This window comes from Ovis canadensis, chromosome 1, assembly GCF_042477335.2.
Source record: "Ovis canadensis isolate MfBH-ARS-UI-01 breed Bighorn chromosome 1, ARS-UI_OviCan_v2, whole genome shotgun sequence".
NCBI lineage: Eukaryota > Metazoa > Chordata > Mammalia > Artiodactyla > Bovidae > Ovis > Ovis canadensis.
Window position 1 is genome coordinate 18,792,537 of NC_091245.1, and position 17,745 is coordinate 18,810,281.

General features: G+C 57.4%; 2 protein-coding genes and 1 long non-coding RNA gene across 5 annotated transcripts in view; 1 reads left to right on the forward strand and 2 right to left on the reverse strand.

The window, feature by feature from the left end:
- The window catches only part of SZT2 (SZT2 subunit of KICSTOR complex), a 51,704-nt gene extending 38,116 nt beyond the window's left edge, over positions 1–13,588 (forward strand). The window contains exons 48-72 of one of the 2 annotated variants that reach the window (XM_069588845.1): positions 66–230; positions 465–549; positions 684–848; positions 937–1,104; positions 2,463–2,596; positions 2,984–3,150; positions 3,264–3,361; positions 3,451–3,583; positions 3,683–3,813; positions 3,946–4,046; positions 4,119–4,295; positions 4,481–4,748; positions 4,852–4,931; positions 5,011–5,136; positions 5,241–5,440; positions 6,760–6,850; positions 7,077–7,157; positions 7,240–7,314; positions 9,508–9,721; positions 10,083–10,236; positions 10,379–10,501; positions 10,598–11,003; positions 11,118–11,234; positions 12,522–12,590; positions 12,752–13,588. In XM_069588845.1, the coding sequence (XP_069444946.1) occupies positions 66–230; positions 465–549; positions 684–848; positions 937–1,104; positions 2,463–2,596; positions 2,984–3,150; positions 3,264–3,361; positions 3,451–3,583; positions 3,683–3,813; positions 3,946–4,046; positions 4,119–4,295; positions 4,481–4,748; positions 4,852–4,931; positions 5,011–5,136; positions 5,241–5,440; positions 6,760–6,850; positions 7,077–7,157; positions 7,240–7,314; positions 9,508–9,721; positions 10,083–10,236; positions 10,379–10,501; positions 10,598–11,003; positions 11,118–11,234; positions 12,522–12,590; positions 12,752–12,895 (3,672 nt within the window). In that variant the 3' untranslated portion in view covers positions 12,896–13,588. Of the gene's footprint in view, positions 1–65; positions 231–464; positions 550–683; positions 849–936; positions 1,105–2,462; positions 2,597–2,983; positions 3,151–3,263; positions 3,362–3,450; positions 3,584–3,682; positions 3,814–3,945; positions 4,047–4,118; positions 4,296–4,480; positions 4,749–4,851; positions 4,932–5,010; positions 5,137–5,240; positions 5,441–6,328; positions 6,441–6,759; positions 6,851–7,076; positions 7,158–7,239; positions 7,315–9,507; positions 9,722–10,082; positions 10,237–10,378; positions 10,502–10,597; positions 11,004–11,117; positions 11,235–12,521; positions 12,591–12,751 lie in introns of those variants that run through there. The other variant, XR_011256805.1, reaches the window with a different exon arrangement.
- LOC138439908 (uncharacterized) lies at positions 159–4,344 on the reverse strand. Its single transcript, XR_011256855.1, has 4 exons — positions 2,547–4,344; positions 2,319–2,407; positions 348–1,173; positions 159–255 (listed from the first exon to the last, which is right to left on the reverse strand). It is a non-coding gene; the product is annotated as an uncharacterized lncRNA (long non-coding RNA).
- HYI (hydroxypyruvate isomerase (putative)) lies at positions 13,582–16,465 on the reverse strand. 2 transcript variants are annotated; one of them, XM_069588918.1, is made up of 8 exons: positions 16,127–16,465; positions 15,936–16,047; positions 14,860–14,974; positions 14,382–14,460; positions 14,243–14,292; positions 14,071–14,140; positions 13,848–13,982; positions 13,582–13,738 (listed from the first exon to the last, which is right to left on the reverse strand). In XM_069588918.1, the coding sequence occupies exons 1-8, from the start codon at positions 16,323–16,325 to the stop codon at positions 13,665–13,667; spliced, it is 834 nt and encodes a 277-aa protein (XP_069445019.1). In that variant the 5' UTR covers positions 16,326–16,465; the 3' UTR covers positions 13,582–13,664. The 2 variants fall into 2 exon arrangements, with proteins under 2 accessions (XP_069445019.1, XP_069445027.1); XM_069588926.1 differs by lacking the exon at positions 14,071–14,140.
- Positions 16,466–17,745: the final 1,280 nt, after the last annotated feature.

Genomic DNA, 17,745 nt, shown 5'->3' on the forward strand with positions numbered 1-17,745 from the left:
CTACCGGGACAGTTGCAGCCAGAAACTTTCTTCAGCTCTGACTCCCCTTCCTTCCCTCTCTGCAGTTCATCCAGCCCCCAGGGAGTCTGCCCTCGGAGGTGCTGCACCTGGCCCTGCCGCCCTCCTGCCGGCCCTGGCTTCCCGCCCTGGCCTGGTACCTGCGTCAGAACCTGCTCATCTTCTTGCACTCCCCCAAGTACACGGATAGCAACAGCCGGAACCACTTCCAGGTGAGGCTGCACCTCCAGTCCACACCTACGTGCATGCTTGCTGAGGAAGCTGTTTTCTACAGATCCCCACCCGTGGACCTCTGCACACCCAGCCCCGGCCCGGCCCTTGTCACCTACCTGTGTCTCCCTTTGCTCTTGCGTGTGCCTGTTCCCCGCTCTCCCTGTGGGCACCCGTTCCCTGAAGCCTGTGTCCACCTGTCTGGGCTTAGTGCTCGGTGGCTCTTCTCTCCGCAGCATCCACTCCCGCCGCAGGGTGGCCTCCCCGACTTGGACATCTACTTGTACAACAAGCCTGGAGGACAGGGCACTGGGGGCAAAGGTACAGTGCAGCCCCTGGGCCCGTGGCGCCACGGGGTGTGGGAAAGCCTGTTTCTGTCCCGCAGCTGGATGGGGTGGGAAGGGGCAGGGCCCAGAAGTCTCAGAGCTGAGCTTTCCTTTTGGATTTCTACCCAGGGGTCGCCTGCATCACTCTAGCTTTTGTGGATGAGGAGGGAGCCCCCATCTCGCTGGCATCATGGCCCACTTCTTCTCCGGGGCCCCCAGACCCATTGCAGGAGGAAGAGTTCGAGCAGCTGACTCAGGTCACTCGCTGCCCAGTCCTGCCAGACAGTTCTTCAGGTGGGGCAGCTTGGTCAGAGGACGGGGTGTTCATTTAATGCTGTGGAAACCAGGGAGACACTCAGGTGGCCCCTGTTCTTTCTTCCAGCTCCACGCGGGGCCCCACGGCTTCGACTGGATGTTTGGGAAAAGGGGAACATCAGCATTGTGCAGCTGGAGGAGAAGCTCCGCACAGCAGCCCGCCAGGCCCTGGCGGATGCCGTCATGGAGCTGTGGCTGCTGCCAGCGCCGCTGTGCACAGAGGACGCATCTGCAGGTACGTGGAGTCCGGAGAGCCCTGGAGGTCCAGGTGAGACGGTGCTCCAGGTCAGGGCGCAAGGAGAGTCTGGGGAGATGCGGCAGAGGCTGCATCTAAACTACACATTCATAGCTGTCCCTCACCTTCCCTGCGCCAGCAAGGTGACACACGTGATAGAAATGCATGTGTGCAGCTGGCCACTCGCTTAGATTGGCGGTATATCACCAGGAACTCCCTACACACGCGCACACACACACGACCAGAACTGTGTACATACACACACACACACGACCAGGAACTGTATACACACACACACACACACACAACCAGGAACTCCCTACACACACACGCACACACACGACCAGGAACTCCCTACACACACACGCACACATACGACCAGGAACTCCCTACACACACACACACACACCCAGGAACTCCACACACACACACACACACACACACGATCAGGAACTGTGTACATACACACATGCACACACACGACCAGGAACTCCCTACACACACACACACACACACGACCAGGAACTCCCTACACACACACACACACACAGCCAGGAACTCCCTACACACACACGCACACACACGACCAGGAACTCCCTACACACACACACACACACACGACCAGGAACTGTATACACACACACACACAATCAGGAACTCCCTACACACACACACCCAGGAACTCCCTACACACACACACACACACACACGACCAGGAACTCCCTACACACACACACACACACAACCAGGAACTCCCTACACACACACACTCACACACACACACGACCAGGAACTCCCTACACAAACCCACACACACACGACCAGGAACTCCGTACACACTCACACACACAGACGACCAGGAACTCCCTACACACACACACACACACACACAAAACCAGGAACTCCCTACACAAACCCACATACATACGACCAGTGACTCCGTACACACTCACACACACACACACGACCAAGAACTCCCTACACACACACACACACAAAACCAGGAACTCCCTACACAAACCCACATACATACGACCAGTAACTCCATACACACTCACACACACACACGACCAGGAACTCCCTACACACACCTACACACACACGACCAGGAACTCCGTACACACACACACACGACCAGGAACTCTGTATACACACACACACACACCCGCCATTCAGGAACAGGTATAGTATGTAAATACATGTCTGTCTCTTACCAGACTTAGGGCTGGCTGGGTTGCAGGAACAGGTAGAGTAAGTAAATGGCATGTCTGTCTCTCACCAGCCTTGGGGCTGGCTGGGTTGTCTGAAATGGGGGTTGATGGTCAGTGACAGGAGTCTGTAATGCCTGCTACTCACAGGGAGTCTCAGGAGTGGGTCACTGGACACCAAGAGCCCTGCAGGCCGAGCCAGCACCTTTCCCCCCAGCCCTGGCCCTGGCGAACCTGTGACTCCTCCCAGCAGAGCTGGCCGGCGTAGCTTCTGGGATATGCTGGTAATGGAATAAAGAGAGGTGGTGAGGTTGACCTCTGCTTTCTTGCCTGCCTCCTGTCTCCCCTCTCTACTACCTGGAGGCCCTGCCTCAGAGCTCTGTCCCTTAGACAGGAGTATACAGAACATGGAACGTTCTCACTTACACACAGATAGCCTCAGCTTAAGTGTTTTCATTTCCACTTTCCTTGTCAGATCTCACAGCCTGCAAGATTTCAGCAGGCCTGTTACTAGCGAGGCCACTGAGGATCCGGAAAGTTGGGTAGCCTGCTCAAGGCTACTTGGTTGGCCTCCAGCTCTTCTGGGTTCTTGTAACTATTCTTGGATGCCTCCATCCTCTACCCCATTCCCCTTCCCAGTAGCCCCTCCTCATTCACTGCATTGCCCCCAGAGTAAAACAGAATGTGGGGACTTGGGTTCCCCAAAAACAACTGACGACATTGTCCTGGATCGGCCAGAAGACACTCGGGGCCGGAGGCGTCACAAAACGGAAAGCGTTCGGACTCCAGGTGGGACTGAGCGGGCAGCAGGCCCAGAGTCTGGAGCCCAGAGACAAAGGTATGTGTGTTATCATGGAAAGTGTGCTGTGAAGTCACAGGGGCTATTGAATGCGTGTGAACATACAGGTCTTGTGTGTGGGTGCAAGGCTCTTACTCCTGCTGTGTCTTCAGACGGAGGACCACACAGCTAGAAGAGGGCGAGGCAGGCACCCTGCAGCCTGTGTTTGCTCGTGTCGCTCGGCACTGGATGGAGTTCATGGTTCAGATTGGTGAGACCCTTCTCCCACCCTTGAGCCTGTGGCCCAGTCCCCAGCCCCCAGCGCCGAGCCCCACCACGACCTCTGTGCCCGGGATCCAGGATGCGCCTCGGTGTCCAGGAGCTCCACTCACATGGTGTCCCGCTTCCTCCTCCCATCCGTCCTGTCTGAGCTCACCACTCTGGTCACCTCGATGGCTGGCGACACCAGTGTCCGCATCTTTGAGCAGCATTTGTGAGTTTGGGGTCTCACGGAAGCTGAGGTGGAAGAGGCGATGGCCAGGGAATGGGGCCGTAGATGGTCTGCTTTCTGTCCATCCCTCCCTCCCACTAGGACTCCTGAGCCAGAGCTCTTCAGTCCGTGTTCCCTTGGACAGCTGGGCCCACCACACCGCCCGGCAGCTGAGCGGCACCTGCTGCTTCTGGGCAGGAACTTCTCACAGTGGAGGAGACCCACCCAGCAGGGTGAGGCCACAGCCTGCGGTGGGGGTGGGGGTCTCAGAGGGACTGATCCTGTAGCCTCTGACCCTGTGGGGGGCAGTGAGCGATTGAGAGGGATCAGTCCTAAGACCTTCATTTTGCCTCTTGACCCCATAGCTGCCAAAGCCGTGCAGCGCTTTGAGCCAGGAGGTGACGGGAGCATGGGGCGAAATGCTCCCCGGCAGAGGTTCCTGCTGCTGGAGGTCGTGGACAAAAAGGTAGGCATGGGCCAGGGGCTGGGTGGTAGGAGGGGCTCTGTGATCCCACTGATGCTGAGCCCTGACTTCCAGCTCCAGCTGCTGACCTACAACTGGGCTCCAGACCTGGGAGCGGCCCTGGGCCGCGCTCTGGTTCGCCTCGTGCAGTGGCAGAACGCACGCGCCCACCTCATCTTCTGCCTCCTCAGCCAGAAGCTGGGCCTCTTCCACCACTATGGCCAGTTGGACTTTCCAGTGCGGGATGAAAAGGTGCCTGCCGTCTGGGCCCCTCCTCTCCTGAGCAGTCAGCTAAAGGAAGCTGCCGTCCGGAAACAGGAGAGGGGGCAGACAGAGCAGAGGTCGCAGGGAGGGCAAGTCAAAGAGGCAGCCACGGGGTGAGAGAGGAGGTCTGAGGGCAGAGGCCCAGACCCCTTGTGAGGCTTTGTCTCTCTCAGGAGCCAAACCCATTCCTGCTGCCGACCGTGGAAGCAGAGACCCTCATCCGGAGTGCAAGTCCCCCCCTGAGCCGTGAGCAGGGCCGGCTGAGTGGGTCCTCGCGGGGCGGGGGCCCCCTTCCCCTGGACACATTCCCCTTCGATGAGGCCCTGCGGGATATCACGGCCACCCGCCCCAGCTCCTCCCTCGGCCCTGTGCCCAGACCGCCCGATCCCGTCACCTACCATGGACAGCAGTTCCTGGAGATCAAGATGGCAGAACGCAGAGGTGAGCGGGCCGGGCCGGGCGGCAGGCAGGGCCAGCTGTGGAGCCCGGCAGGAAGAGGGGCGGCTGCTCCTGGGTTCTGCTACTAAAAGCCTCCAACCCCTAGAGCTGGAGCGCCAGATGAAGATGGAGAACCTGTTTGTCACGTGGCAGCAGCGCTCCGCCCCAGCCAGCATGCCTATCAGTGTGAGTGCCTTCCCCGCATCCTCCGGGCAGTCCCATGACCCTGCCCTGGCCACCCACCCGGTGCTCACTCTTTCTCCAGGCCGGGGAGCTGGAGACCCTGAAGCAGTCATCCCGCCTGGTGCATTACTGTGCAACAGCCCTGCTCTTTGACCCTGCAGCCTGGCTGCATGGGCCCCCAGAGACCTCGGGGGCCCCGGAGGGACAGGTGAGGCTCCAGACTCTGGATTTCTTCGGGAGGACCTCCGTTCCTTCACCCCTGATAGGGTGGTTGCCGGTGGGTAGAGTCTCTCTTAACCTCCACTCCCACAGCGGCGCCATCGCCCTGAGTCGGCCTCGGGAAGCCGAGAATCCCCCGCCAACTGCGACTCCTCGGACGGGCCTCCGCTGGGCGCCCGGGAGGAGCCTTGGTTGAAGGAGCTGAGCCTGGCCTTCCTGCAGCAGTACGTGCAGTATCTGCAGAGCATGGGCTTTGTGCTGGTGCCGCTGCGGCCCCCCTCACCTGCCCGCAGGTGAGCCCCTCTCGTCTCCTTGTTCTCCTCTCCTCCTCCGTGGCAGGTGAAGCCGCACACTCCCTTCTCCTTGGGTCCTGTTTGGGTAATTAGGGCCACGTGCACATTCAGCTCACCAGGCCCACACTATGACACAGTTCATTTCACGTATCCAGATATGTCCGTTTGTTTTCTCCCTCCTGTTTTCAGTTTGATGCCTTTTCAAAGTAGTAAATGTAAGTCATGCTTTCTTACTCAAGATGCCCCCTAGGCCCAGAAAGCCATTTCCCACCTCCTTAGTGTTTCTGTAGCCAGCTCTCCATCCCCCCGGCCTCCGCTCTCTCCCCGGCCTTAGGAGGAGGACAGGCCTGCGCCTCCAGGACGTCTCATTCAGTTGCCCCTCTCATTTCTCCGGGACAGACCCCAGGAGGAACTCTGCTCATTGCCCTCCACAGCCGGGTCCCAGCGGCAGGGATTTCTCTGGCGTTCATGTCCTTGCCATTCAGCTATGTTCTTCCCAGAAGTCAGAATTCCCTTTTAAAACCAAAGACACTACGGTTAAATATATGTTTCCAGAGGAAAATTTTAAATCAAGCCTTCCTCCCTCTCAAGTCTCTCCAATCAATAGGTCTGGTCCCTATTTCCTTGAGAATTAAGTAGGACATTTCTTCTTGCCAAAGGCTTTGACCACTGCCCACCCCGCCACCCCCACCCACCCCCAGCAACAGTTCCAGGAGTTTGTAGTCCTGAGTATGATGAGTGGGTCTCGTTGGCTCTTTCTATTTTGTCCTCATTCACAGTACTTCTCTTTTTCCCCTTTGTCTCTGAGTTGAGAAGGGAAGAACAACAGGCTTTAGATCACTAAAACTGACCTTCCCAGCTCAAAAGAGAACCCCTTTTCCCTCTCAGAGGAACCGTCCTTACCAGGGCATCAAGCATCCACTTGAGCTTTCCCCGTGAAGTCTCAAGATGGACATCACCCACTCCCCTCCCATCCTCCCCTGCTGCCTCCAACAAGCAGGTACTGCCATATCCCACAGGGGTCTCCCCTTAGTCATGGCAGCCTCGGCGGCCCCACCCTCATCCTCTCGCTGGAATAGGGGGGCCTGTCTCCACCTCCCCTTAGAGCAGCACCTGCTGTGGAGAGCGCCCCGCCCCACAGTCTAGCCCCGGACTCCAGTCCCAGCCTGCCCACTGACCCACCATGGGACCCAAGCAGGTCGCCTCTGAGCCTGTCTCCTCGCCTCCACAGTGACTCCTGTGAGCTGGCTCTGGGTCTGGTAGCTGGGACCCTTTGCCCCACGAGCCTGCCCACCCCCGTCCCTCTTCCTCTTCTGCAGCGCCAGTCGGCTTCGGGCCATGGCTGTCCTTGGAACAGAAGGACGGGGTTCCTTCTCCTGCCCGAAAACCAAGGCTGAAGGGAGCCCCAAGGTAACCACATCGTCATGTGCTTTCCCCAGCAGTGAAATCAGCGATGCCTCAGACAGCAGCATCACTAAGCCTGAATTATTTGCCCAAGGCCCAGAGTCAGGGGCCCTGGATAATGACTGAGGTCATTGATCCCAGCCTGACACCATTAAAGTCATTGGCCCAGGGGTCTGCTTCCCCAAGAGCCCCCATCCTTGCCCCTGAACCCCAGTCTTTCTCCTTTCTGCAGAGCACAGGCTCTCCAGTCACCACATACCACCTGCAGCGGGCTCTGCCTGGGGGCATCATCCTCATGGAGCTGGCTTTTCAGGTAAACAGGAGGAGCACCATGTGAGGAGAGCCAGGCCTTCCTATCTCTTGCCCTCCTGACCTCATCTTCATCCTCTCTCCAGGGCTGTTATTTCTGTGTCAAACAGTTTGCCCTGGAATGTTCCCGAATGCCCATGGGGCAAGCTGTCAACTCTCAGGTAAGTGGCAGGGACAGAGGGCTGCGGGGTCTAAGTGTAGCCCCAGCAATGATCTGCTGCTGTGGGTAGCTGGGTCATTCCAGTGCCATGACTGGCCCATCTGCCAGTCACATTGTGATAGTCCAGAGCCGGGTTCAGGCATGGCCCTGGGGGCAGAGGGCAGTGCAGCACAGGGGCCGGTCTGGCCCTGTAGTCATTCTGGCACTGACCATAGATGGTTGGACAGTGAGGATATTTGAGCTGAATGGGTAATGTGACACTTGGGTGGGCCAGTGCCAGTCCTGGCTTAGAGCTGGGGACAGCCTGGCACTGTTCATATAGTCGCTAACACTTACAATGTGGACTAAAGTCCCCTCCCATACAGCATACCCCCACACACGGTTTTATTTCTAGCCCTCTGATTGCCTGAAGGCAGGGCCTCTGTACCCCACGAGCACTCGGGAGGGCTCAGAATGAATGAATGAGTCAGGACCGAATGTGGTCAGGGACCTGAAGCCCTCCACCCTTGAGTGAGTTTGGCCCCTTTGGGTTGTCAGGCTTGTCATGCAAGGGCCTCTGCCTTCCTTATACTTTGAGTTGAGTTTCTAAAGATTAGGGTCTGACTGGGCACAGGCTGTCACTCTCCAGGACAGACGGCATAGACTCTTCCCAAATCTGGACAGCTTCAGATCCAGCTCGTAGGTATGGATTCGGGTATGGATGCCTCATCTAGTCATCACAGGAAAATGAGATCTAGGAAAGCTTGGTGACTTCAGTGCAGGCACCTACCTGGCCTAGGGCACAGCAGGGAGATTGGACGGGCAGGCACTCTTCCACACTTTGCTGTAGTATTGGCAGGATGGACCCACTTCACTATTCTCTTGAGCTTCCTGAAGTCCTGACTTCCCTGACCCCTCATCTCTATCCAGCTTGGCTCTCTCTGCCCCTGCATATCTAATCTGTATCCCTACTTAGATTTCTAAGTTGCTTTATTATTGCTATTAGTAAGTGTTTAGTATACATTCTAAGCAAAGAGAATTTTATTCCTGCTATACAGAAGGGGAAACGGGGGTTCACAGAGGTTAAGTGGTGTGCCCCAGGAACACAGCTAGTTGGTGGCAATACTGGGGCTGCAATCTGAGGCTCATCCTTGGCGACTGCAGTGTTTATCACGCTGCTTCAAATTTATGAGGGCCTTTCCTTTATTTCCATAGTGGATGGGGAAACGGAAGCAGAGAGGTTGTGACTTACCCAGGGTCCTGCAGCTACTCTGACTCCTAGGCAGTTGCCTCATTTACAGTCATTGATTTCCTTTCCTACTAGTTTTTTGCCCAGTGTCACCAAGGGGCATGCTCATGTAGATTCTGCCATCCCAGCCTCACTTATCCAACTGTTAATACACTCTCAGTAATGCTGATTTCCTCCAGGAGAAGCCCAGCTCCGCCTCTCTGCCTTCCTTTCTTCCTGCATCAGTGGTTGTTCATTCATTCATTCATTCATTCGCAGATCAACTAGAGAAGGCCCACCCTGGGCTCGCCTTGACAGGATGTCCCAGATGAAGCTTTACAAATGAGTGGGAGTTAGCCAGCTTTGGGGGTCAGTGGGAGCAGCATTCAGGCAAAGAGAATGGCCGGTACAAAAGTGTAGAGAAAATATGTGATATATACTTGGGGAGAGCAAGTAATTTGATGAGAAGATAAAGCTGGAGAGTTGGGAAGTGACCAGAAAAACCTTTCTAATAGTCAGTAATTACACCCCTGGCCTACCCAGCCCACCCTGTTTAAAACTGCACCTGCTTTACCAATTGATTTTCTGTAACAATCTACTAATGTGCTGCATATTCATTTCCTCTGATGTTTATTATCCTGTCCCCACTGCTAGACTGTAAGCTCCTTGAGGGCAAGGGTGTGTATCCCCAGCACCTAGAACAGTACCGGGTAGACAGGTGGTAGGCACTCAGCAAGTATTTATTGCATGAGTAAATCTGTGCTGGACTTGAGTGGACTCTGGGATACAGAGTTCAAAGGTTCATCTCTCAAAATGGTCAGTTTCATGCCAACAGTTACAACCGAGTTGAATGTAATGAGGAGGGCTTCTCACAGAGGGACCACAGGACAGGGTGAACTGTGCGTGGCATTTCCCAGGCAGGAGGAGGGGGTGGGGGTGCGCCGGGCAGCCTGCCGTCATTTCCTGACTGGCCCCGCCACCTCCCAGCTCTCCATGCTATTCACGGAGGAGTGCGACCGGGTGCGGGACCTGATGCATGTCCACTCGTTCAGCTACGACTTCCACCTGCGCCTCGTGCGCCAGCACGTGCTGGGCGCCCATGCGGTGCTGCGGCACGGCTACCACCTGACCACCTTCCTGCGTCACTTCCTGGCCCACCACCCCGATGGGCCCCACTTCGGCCGCAATCACATTTACCAAGGTCAGTGCCCAAGGGCAAGCCAGTGAACCTGGGAAAGAACAGGCCACAAGCCAGGACCGAAGGGACCACTTCCGGGGGCCAGACCTTGTCTCTTGTCTCCCCTCTCCTGTGTTGTCAGTCGCTTCGTGTCACCTGGACCCTGTCCTCACCTTTCTGTCTTAAGTAACTCCCAGTCTGTTTCGTAAGTTTAGGTCCTGTACCCCATGTGCCCTGAGCCGCTTTGTCCCACCTCCATGTCCCACAGGAGCTCCCCAGAAGAATTAGTCCGCTTGTCAGTCAGAGCCTCAGGGACTCCTGTCCTCCAGCCCACAGATCACTGTGTCTGTCTGGGGCTCAGTGTCTCCTGTAACTCGCCTCTCAGGGACCCTGGAGCTGCCCACCCCACTCATCGCTGCCCACCAGCTGTACAACTATGTGGCCGACCACGCCAGCTCCTACCACATGAAGCCGCTCCGGATGGCCCGGCCAGGAGGCCCGGAACACAACGAGTATGCCCTGGTGTCGGCATGGCACAGGTAAGGCGGGGTGGGGACAGGTGGAGCTGGAGGCAGGGCCATCCCCGCAGTAGGAGGACCCGTGTTCTCTTAGGCTGAAAGCGTGGGCCCCTGGCTTCATCAGAACCTCAGGCTTGACATCTCCCCCACCCTCACTGCTCAGCTCTGGCTCCTACCTCGACTCTGAGGGACTTCGTCACCAGGACGACTTTGACGTGTCTCTGCTTGTCTGTCACTGTGCTGCACCCTTTGAGGAGCAAGGCGAGGCTGAGCGGCACGTTCTTCGGTCAGCAGATCCCCTACCTTGAACGTGGCTCTTGCCCTGAAGTGGCCCTGTCTGTCCTACTGTGACCATCACACTCCTACCCTCTCCCCACCCTAGGCTACAGTTCTTTGTGGTGCTCACCAGCCAACGAGAGCTGTTCCCCAGACTCACTGCGGACATGCGCCGGCTCCGGAAGCCGCCCAGACTGACGCCTGAGCCAGAGGCTCCTGGGAGCTCAGCCAGTAGCCCTGGGGAGGCCTCTGGGGCCAGTGTGGCCCCTGGACCAGCTCCCCTCTTCCCCCCATTGGCTGCAGAGGTGGGCGTGGCACGGGCACGGCTGGCTCAGCTGGTCCGGCTGGCTGGAGGGCACTGCCGTCGGGACACCCTTTGGAAGCGCCTCTTCTTGCTGGAACCACCAGGACCTGATCGGCTGAGGCTAGGGGGGCGCCTGGCCCTGGCTGAGCTGGAGGAGCTCCTAGAAGCAGTCCATGCCAAATCCATTGGGGACATCGACCCGCAGCTGGTAAGGGGCTGGGGTGGGTGCTTGGAAGGCCACCAGCAGCCAGGGTGAAGGTTGTGGGAGTCTCAGAGGCGGCTCCGGGACAGCAGACCCATGCCTGTGGGCCTCCCCCCGCAGGACTGCTTCCTGTCCATGACGGTCTCCTGGTACCAAAGCCTGATCAAGGTTCTCCTGAGCCGCTTTCCCCAGAGCTGTCGCCATTTCCAGAGCCCAGACTTGGGTACTCAGTACCTGGTAAGTTTCCTTGGCCTTCCTCTGAAAGAAATCCTCATTAGATGGAGGACAGGGTCCCCCTCAAGGAGCCCCAGCCTGACTACACAGGCTCTGGAGGGAGGCTGAGATGGAGTGCCTACACAGGAAGAGAGGAGGAAAATTCTTCAAGCACCAAGCCATAGGCTGTGACTCACTGAGAAGAGAGCTGTGCTCTCAGGACCCTCAAGGGCACAAACCTTGGCTAGTGATCCCAAGGGCTAAGCTCTGGAACCTCATAAGTGGTTAGTTCATGTAGGTTCAAGTCCCAGAAAGGACTTCTTGGGCTTTCAAGACTTCTTACCAAAGTGTGGTCCTCGCACCAGCAGCGTCAGCCCCACTTGGGAGCTGGCTGAAGTGCAGACCCAAGGCCCCACCCCCAACCTGCTGGCCCAGAAGCTGTTTTTCCACCATCTCCACAAGTGATTAATGTGCACATTAGACTGATAGATTGCTGGGAAGGGCAGTGGAGAGAAGAGAGTTATGGCAGTGGGCACTGGGGACTGGAAGACTCAAGGATGGGCCCAGTTGAGAGCAGCAGTTCAGGAGGGGTAAGGTTCAAGAGACTTCTGAAAAAAAAGGACTTGGCCCATGGTGAGGGGTCCTGCCGCATGGTGCTTCTGGGGAAGACTTAGTTTCAAGGTGTGACAAAGCATCACCCAGAAGCTGAGGCGAGTTGGGGTAAGGCTGCAGTAGTGTGGCGAGTGTGAGCAGATGGGGGTGCTTCTGCGGGTGGCAAGAGTGTTGGAGCAGGGATGGGTTTGGGGGAAGGGCGATGAGTTGAGTCTGAGGCCCAAGAGGACCTTGCAGGACCACAGTCTAGAAGGTCTATGGACATCGGGGATTAGCGCTCAGGAGAGGGTTGTAGGCAGCACTTATATGAACAGGAGATCACTGAAGCCCCAGGCATAGAAGAAACTGCTTGGGGAGAGACCACAAAGCTGAGCTACAGGGACAGACATCCGGGAGGCCAGACACACAAAACCCAGGAGGCAAGGAGGACTCTCGTCGAGGGGGGAGAGCCCCCCTTTGTTGCTGGGCTTCAGATGTTGATGCCAGCTTGTGTAGGGCCTTCCAGTCAAGGACCACTCCCCTCATCCTGACGTCCTGCACAGGCTGACTGGGAGCCAATAAGGATGAGAAGCAAGGTTGCAGCGCGGGTGGGGTCAGGTGGTGATGAAAGCCGGCCTTCCTCAGGCTGGTCCCGCCTCCAGGATGCCCTCGTGGAGGATCTCTGCCTCACTGTCCATCTCATTGTGTCTGTATCTTTAGGTTGTGCTGAATCAGAAGTTCACGGACTGTTTTGTGCTAGTGTTTCTGGACTCCCACTTGGGAAAGACGGTGAGAACAGGGGTGGGGGGCTGTTGAGGGGCTTTGTGTCAGCCCTAGTGGGAGGCTATACCTCAAATGCTCTACCCCAGAGCCTGCTGAGTTTGGGGAGCCCAGCTTCCTGGGCCCAGCCTGCCCACCTCTCACCACTGCACTCACTCCCTGTTCCTTAGTCTCTGACGGTGGTTTTCCGAGAGCCCTTCCCTGTGCAGCCCCAGGACAGCGAGAGCCCCCCTGCCCAGCTCGTCTCCACCTACCACCACCTGGAGTCCGTCATCAACACAGCCTGCTTCACCCTCTGGACCCGCCTCCTCTGAAGGACAGGCCACTGAATGTCCTCGAACCATGGCTCTATAAGGTTGCCCACTTGAAATCTTAGACCAGCCCTTCCAGGTCCCTGGGCAAGACTAGACACTGAGGGACGCCAGAGCTCGTGTGAGTGTGTCTTGGGGGCCTGCAGCAGGAGCTATGCTCCCTAAACACTTGCTGCCACTGACCAGCACAGGGCTCCAGAGGGTCCACTCACCTCCTGAGGTGCCCATGTCCTCTCAGGTCCCTGGGCCCTTCCAGAAGGAGACTCCTTTCTGCTCACCTGGCTGAGTCTGGGAATTCTTCATATCAGGTGGCAGGTAGACCCCTTAGAGCTGCTCTGCCTGAATCCTGTCCGATACCCACTTCCCCCACCCCCATCACGAGTCATCTGATCATCAGTTCCCACTGGGACATCATTGCCAGACAATTGCCATCGAGATAAGACACCTCCGTTCGAATCCCAGCTCTGCGTTTGAAGCAGCTGTGACCGTGGGCAAGTCCCTTGGCCGCTGTACCCTTGGTTTCTCGTCTGTACCCAAGGAGCACGGACACAGCAACACCGGCACAGACTGGAGGACTTGAACACAAGCTGCATGGCCCTTCTCTGCAGGAGGGAAGTGGCCCGAAGAAACCGCAGAGTTAAGACACTGTGTGTCCTCCCCCGCCCCTTCCAATAACATACACACGTGGAAACGTCAGCAGGGTGTCTTTAATTAGAGGAGACTCAGTCATGCTGCTCACCGTCCCAGAGGCATGTGGCTGGAGCGCAGGACCTCACTGGCCAGCCTGCGGGCGGCCCCTCATCTCCCAGTATGAATGCAGCCAACTCAGGCCCTCTGCTGTGTCTCCTGAGGGGAGCGGGCGCGCGGCCTCTCAGGCCATGAGGAGGAAGACAGCCCCTGTCGACAGTGTCCCTCCAGAGGCCCTTCCCTGGGGCCAGGCTCAGCCCACCCTCACCTCGAGGCTGGTACTCGCAGCCCACGAAGCCTGTGTAGCCTTCATCTTCCAGCAGTTGGAACAGATAGGAGAAGTTGAGCTCTCCGGGGCTGTCGGGTTCCCCCCGACCGGGGACCTGTGCCACCTGCACGTGCCCTGGGGGTAGATGTTGGGGGTAGAGAGAGTGGAAGGACAGGGGAAGCCTCATGGCAGGCCAGGAAGAAGCCGAGAAAGGGGCCCTCACCAACAATGGGCAGGAACTCTCTCACGTTCCCTGTCAGGTTCCCGTCCATGATCTGCCAGTGGAATAAGTCCTAGGGCAGAGATGCCCCAGTCAGAGACCCTGCAGCCCACACCACTGTCCCTAGATTTGGAGAACACGGCCCTCTGAGAAGCACACCCTCTCCCCCACTTACCATCTGTAGCTGGAGGTTGGGTCTTCCCACCTTCTGTAAGATGGCTGCCGCTGGGAGAGAAACCAGGGAGAGGGGTCGTGAGACTCAAGGAGGGCTGGAGAATCAATGGACAGGAGGCGGCCGGGGGTTGGGGGCCTACCCTGCTGGGGCGTGTCCAGGAAATACCGGGGGTCCGTGATGCGGGTGTTTATGGGCTCCAGCAGTCCCACGAGGTTCTCCTAGCACCAGGCCAGATCTATGAGTAGAGCTCTCCCCAAGTTCGACCCCCTCAGTCAGTCACTGCTCAAGCCGATCCCCAGCCCTTCTGGCCTCGGCCAGGGCCCAGCCTTGTGCCTCACTGCGCTCCCTCCTGTGCTTCCCCTCCACATACATACATGCATGAAGTATGTGTGTCTGTATGTGTTTTCACTGTCTCATGTGGGTGCTCAGCCATGTCCAACTCTATGCGACCCCATGCTCCTCTGTCCATGGGATTACCTGGGCAAGAATACTGGAGTGGGTTGCCATTTCCTCCTCCAGAGGACGTTCCTGACCCAGGGATCAAACCCGCATCTCCTGCATTGGGAGGCGGATTCTTTACCACTGGGCCATCTGAGAAGCCCCTTTCACTGTCTCACCTGAGCCAAAACCTCAGCTGCGTGCCTGAGGTTCTCCAGGAAAACTACCTCCATTTCACCCCTGACCGTGGTTCTGTCAGCCCCCTTGGGCACTCGGCCAGCCATCAGGTGAATCCTGTGGGGAAAATGGGGCTGGAGGGGGGCTGTGGAGTCCATCCTCACCGAAGAAGCCTTCACACCCATGCTCGCTGGGTACTTCTCTTCCAGCTGCCCTCCGACTGCACCAGCCTCCCGTCTCCCCAGGTCCCCAGTGAGACCACCTGGCTGTGGTGCTCAGGCCTCCCGGCGCCCTCAGACACTTGTGTCAACCTAAGACCGAGGCTTTTCCCAGATTCCTTCTGAAGGCCCACCATCCTCCTGCTTCAGAGACCACAGGCCCTCACGCAGCCCCTCCTGTACATCCAGATTCTCCTTTTCCATGGCCCTTCTCCTCAAGCCTCACCTTTAAAAAATTACTTTGACCCTTATGCTCAGGTATTCCACGCTGCTTGTCTCTCCTCCTTGCATCTGTTTCTTAGCTGCTTCCCATCTGTTTTCTGCACACACACTCCTCCCTCTGCCCCATAACTGCTTGTTGCCAGTTCCTTCGCAGTCTGGTTGCCCTGTGCAGGATTTGACATTCACCTTATCAGCCCCACTCTGAGTCCCCCACCTTCTCCCTTCGCCACCTCATCTTTCTCAGTCACCTCCAAAGCAGACAGACTTCACCTCCAGCCTCATAATCTCTGCAGAATACACCAAGCCCCGGGGGCGTGTGGCTACTGCACCGCTGCCTGGAATGCTCCTTTGGTCAAGCAAGCACCCACCCCGGAGACCCAGTTCAACATCACTACCTGTTATGAAGCTTTCTCTGCTCCCAGAGTCTCCTTGAACTGACTGGGTTATGTCCCAGGTCATACTGAGTTCTCAGCAAGAGGTGAGCAAGAAAGAGTTGCAAACTGAGAGTGACGTACACACAGATGAAATGCAAAAAGGCAATTTACAAGGGACCAGGACTAAAGAGGCAGAGACGGGAGTACCCCTGAGCCTCTTCTCTCGCGGATTATGGGGGCGGGGGAATGGAGAGGGGAGGTTACCTGGAACAGCCCAGAGCCTTAGCGTACAGCACCGCCTGCTCCAGCCCTTCTCGGAAGGCCGCCTGCCTCCCGGGAACAGCCCCCAGCCCATTCTCCCCCTTCTCTCTGTCTCCTGCGGAAAGAATGGGCCTCAGCTCCCTGCTCCTTCCCCACTGCCCCACCCTGTCCCGGCCTGGGCCCTCCCTGCGCACCTGGGGGCGTGTTGATTAGCACCACCCGTAGCCCGGCTTCCCGCGCTGCGCGCGCCAGCGCCTCCGGCGGCTCCGCATACGGCCAGCCGATCTCGGCTGCTTCGAAGCCCGAACTGCCCGCGGCCCGGAGCCGCGCGGGAAAGCCCGACAGCTCCGGGAACAGCCACGACAGGTTGGCCGAGAAGCGGAGCGGAGCCATGGCTACTCGAGAGCGCGCGCGGGGAGGAGTCCCCGCAGCTAGAAGGCTGCAATGGCGGGCAGGGTCGAGCGGGGACTCGAGGGCCCGCGCTGCCTGCAGGGCCGGGGAAAAGACTGGAGGGCCGCACTTGCGGGGCGGGGCGGGGCGGGGCGTGGAGGACCCGGAAGTGGTGGAGGAACCCGGCCCGGCCGCGCGGGGGCGCACTGGCGCCGCGAGCTGGGTGCCGGCCCTCTCCCGCTGGCAGACCCGTGGGTGGTAAGGGCCGCGAACCTGCCAGAAAAGTGCACTTTTCCGGACGGGAGAGGAAGGCATGGGGAGGGGGCGCGGGCCCAGTTAGGGTGAAGGAACGTGGATGCTAACAAACGCTTGGTGTTTACCTTCATTATAACCAGAGTATCTGTTCATTAAAGAACTTTTGATAGCCATGTGCCGCACCACTCAGCCGTTAACTTTCCTGTACAGGGCAAAAACTCAACACGTACAGTCTTGTCCTAGAAAACCCTGATCACAGTGTATATGAGGTCTTATGGCATATTATTTCGTTTTCCCAGAGAAAATCTTGAATTAGCTGCTCGTTCCGCACCTCAACAGCCTAGAATTACTCATGCTTACAGGGGTTTCAAAGTGTGTGTGTGTGTGTGTGTGTGTGTGTGTGTGTGCGCGCGCGCGGGCACGTGTGCTATAAAAGCTCTTTAATGCACCTTTTGGTTCCATATCTGAATCGTTTTCCCAGGTTCCTCTTGTAGGTACAAAGTTCAAAGTCCCTTGTAAGGCAAACTGCCCCCACCACTGGACTCAGCACGGAGCGGCTGTGGGCGGCCTGTCTCCCTCAGCCCCAGCTGATTGGGCCACGGAAAGACATCTGATCAAGCGCAGCCAATCCATAGACGGGCCCGAGACCCTTGTCCAGTTTGTAAAGCTGATCTGGCCAATTAGATTCCCTCTTGGAGAGTTCAAACAAGGAAATCCTGAGAGCCAAGTAAGCGATGGGTTTGGCAGATGGTTCTGGCTGTACAAAATAAATAAGCTGGAGTCAGGTGGTGAAGAAAATTAGAACAGAGAAAGAGAATAACCGAACACTACGAGTAGGCGTAGCACATTGTGATACCGCTGCTTTAGTCCCAGGACTGACCAAACCCACGGCAGCTCCCAGGTCTACGCTTCCTCAGGCCAGGATGTTTAGACTTTCCCTGGTTTCTGTGTCTGTAGTTTCCTGGTGTTTCTTCAGATCATCCGAATAAGTTTATTTCAGCCACACTAACCCAACTGAATTGGCAGATTCCAGGTTGGGATTACATGGTGAAAAAGTAGGACCATACTTAAGTTTTTTATGACTGTGCTAACGTGCTGTGGGTGTCCGACTCTGTGCGCCCCTATGGACTGCAGCCTGCCAGGCTCCTCTGTCCATGTCCATGGGATT

Excerpts from the sequence above, each read along its gene's own strand:
- HYI (XM_069588918.1), bottom strand. The coding sequence starts at position 16,325 with ATGGCTCCGCTCCGCTTCTCGGCCAACCTGTCGTGGCTGTTCCCGGAG. Across the intron at positions 14,461-14,859 it reads CAGCTGAGGTTTTGGCTCAG|GAGAACCTCGTGGGACTGCT; the intron begins GTGAGACAGTGA and ends GCCTGGTGCTAG. Across the intron at positions 14,141-14,242 it reads CCAACCTCCAGCTACAGATG|GACTTATTCCACTGGCAGAT; the intron begins GTAAGTGGGGGA and ends TCTCTGCCCTAG.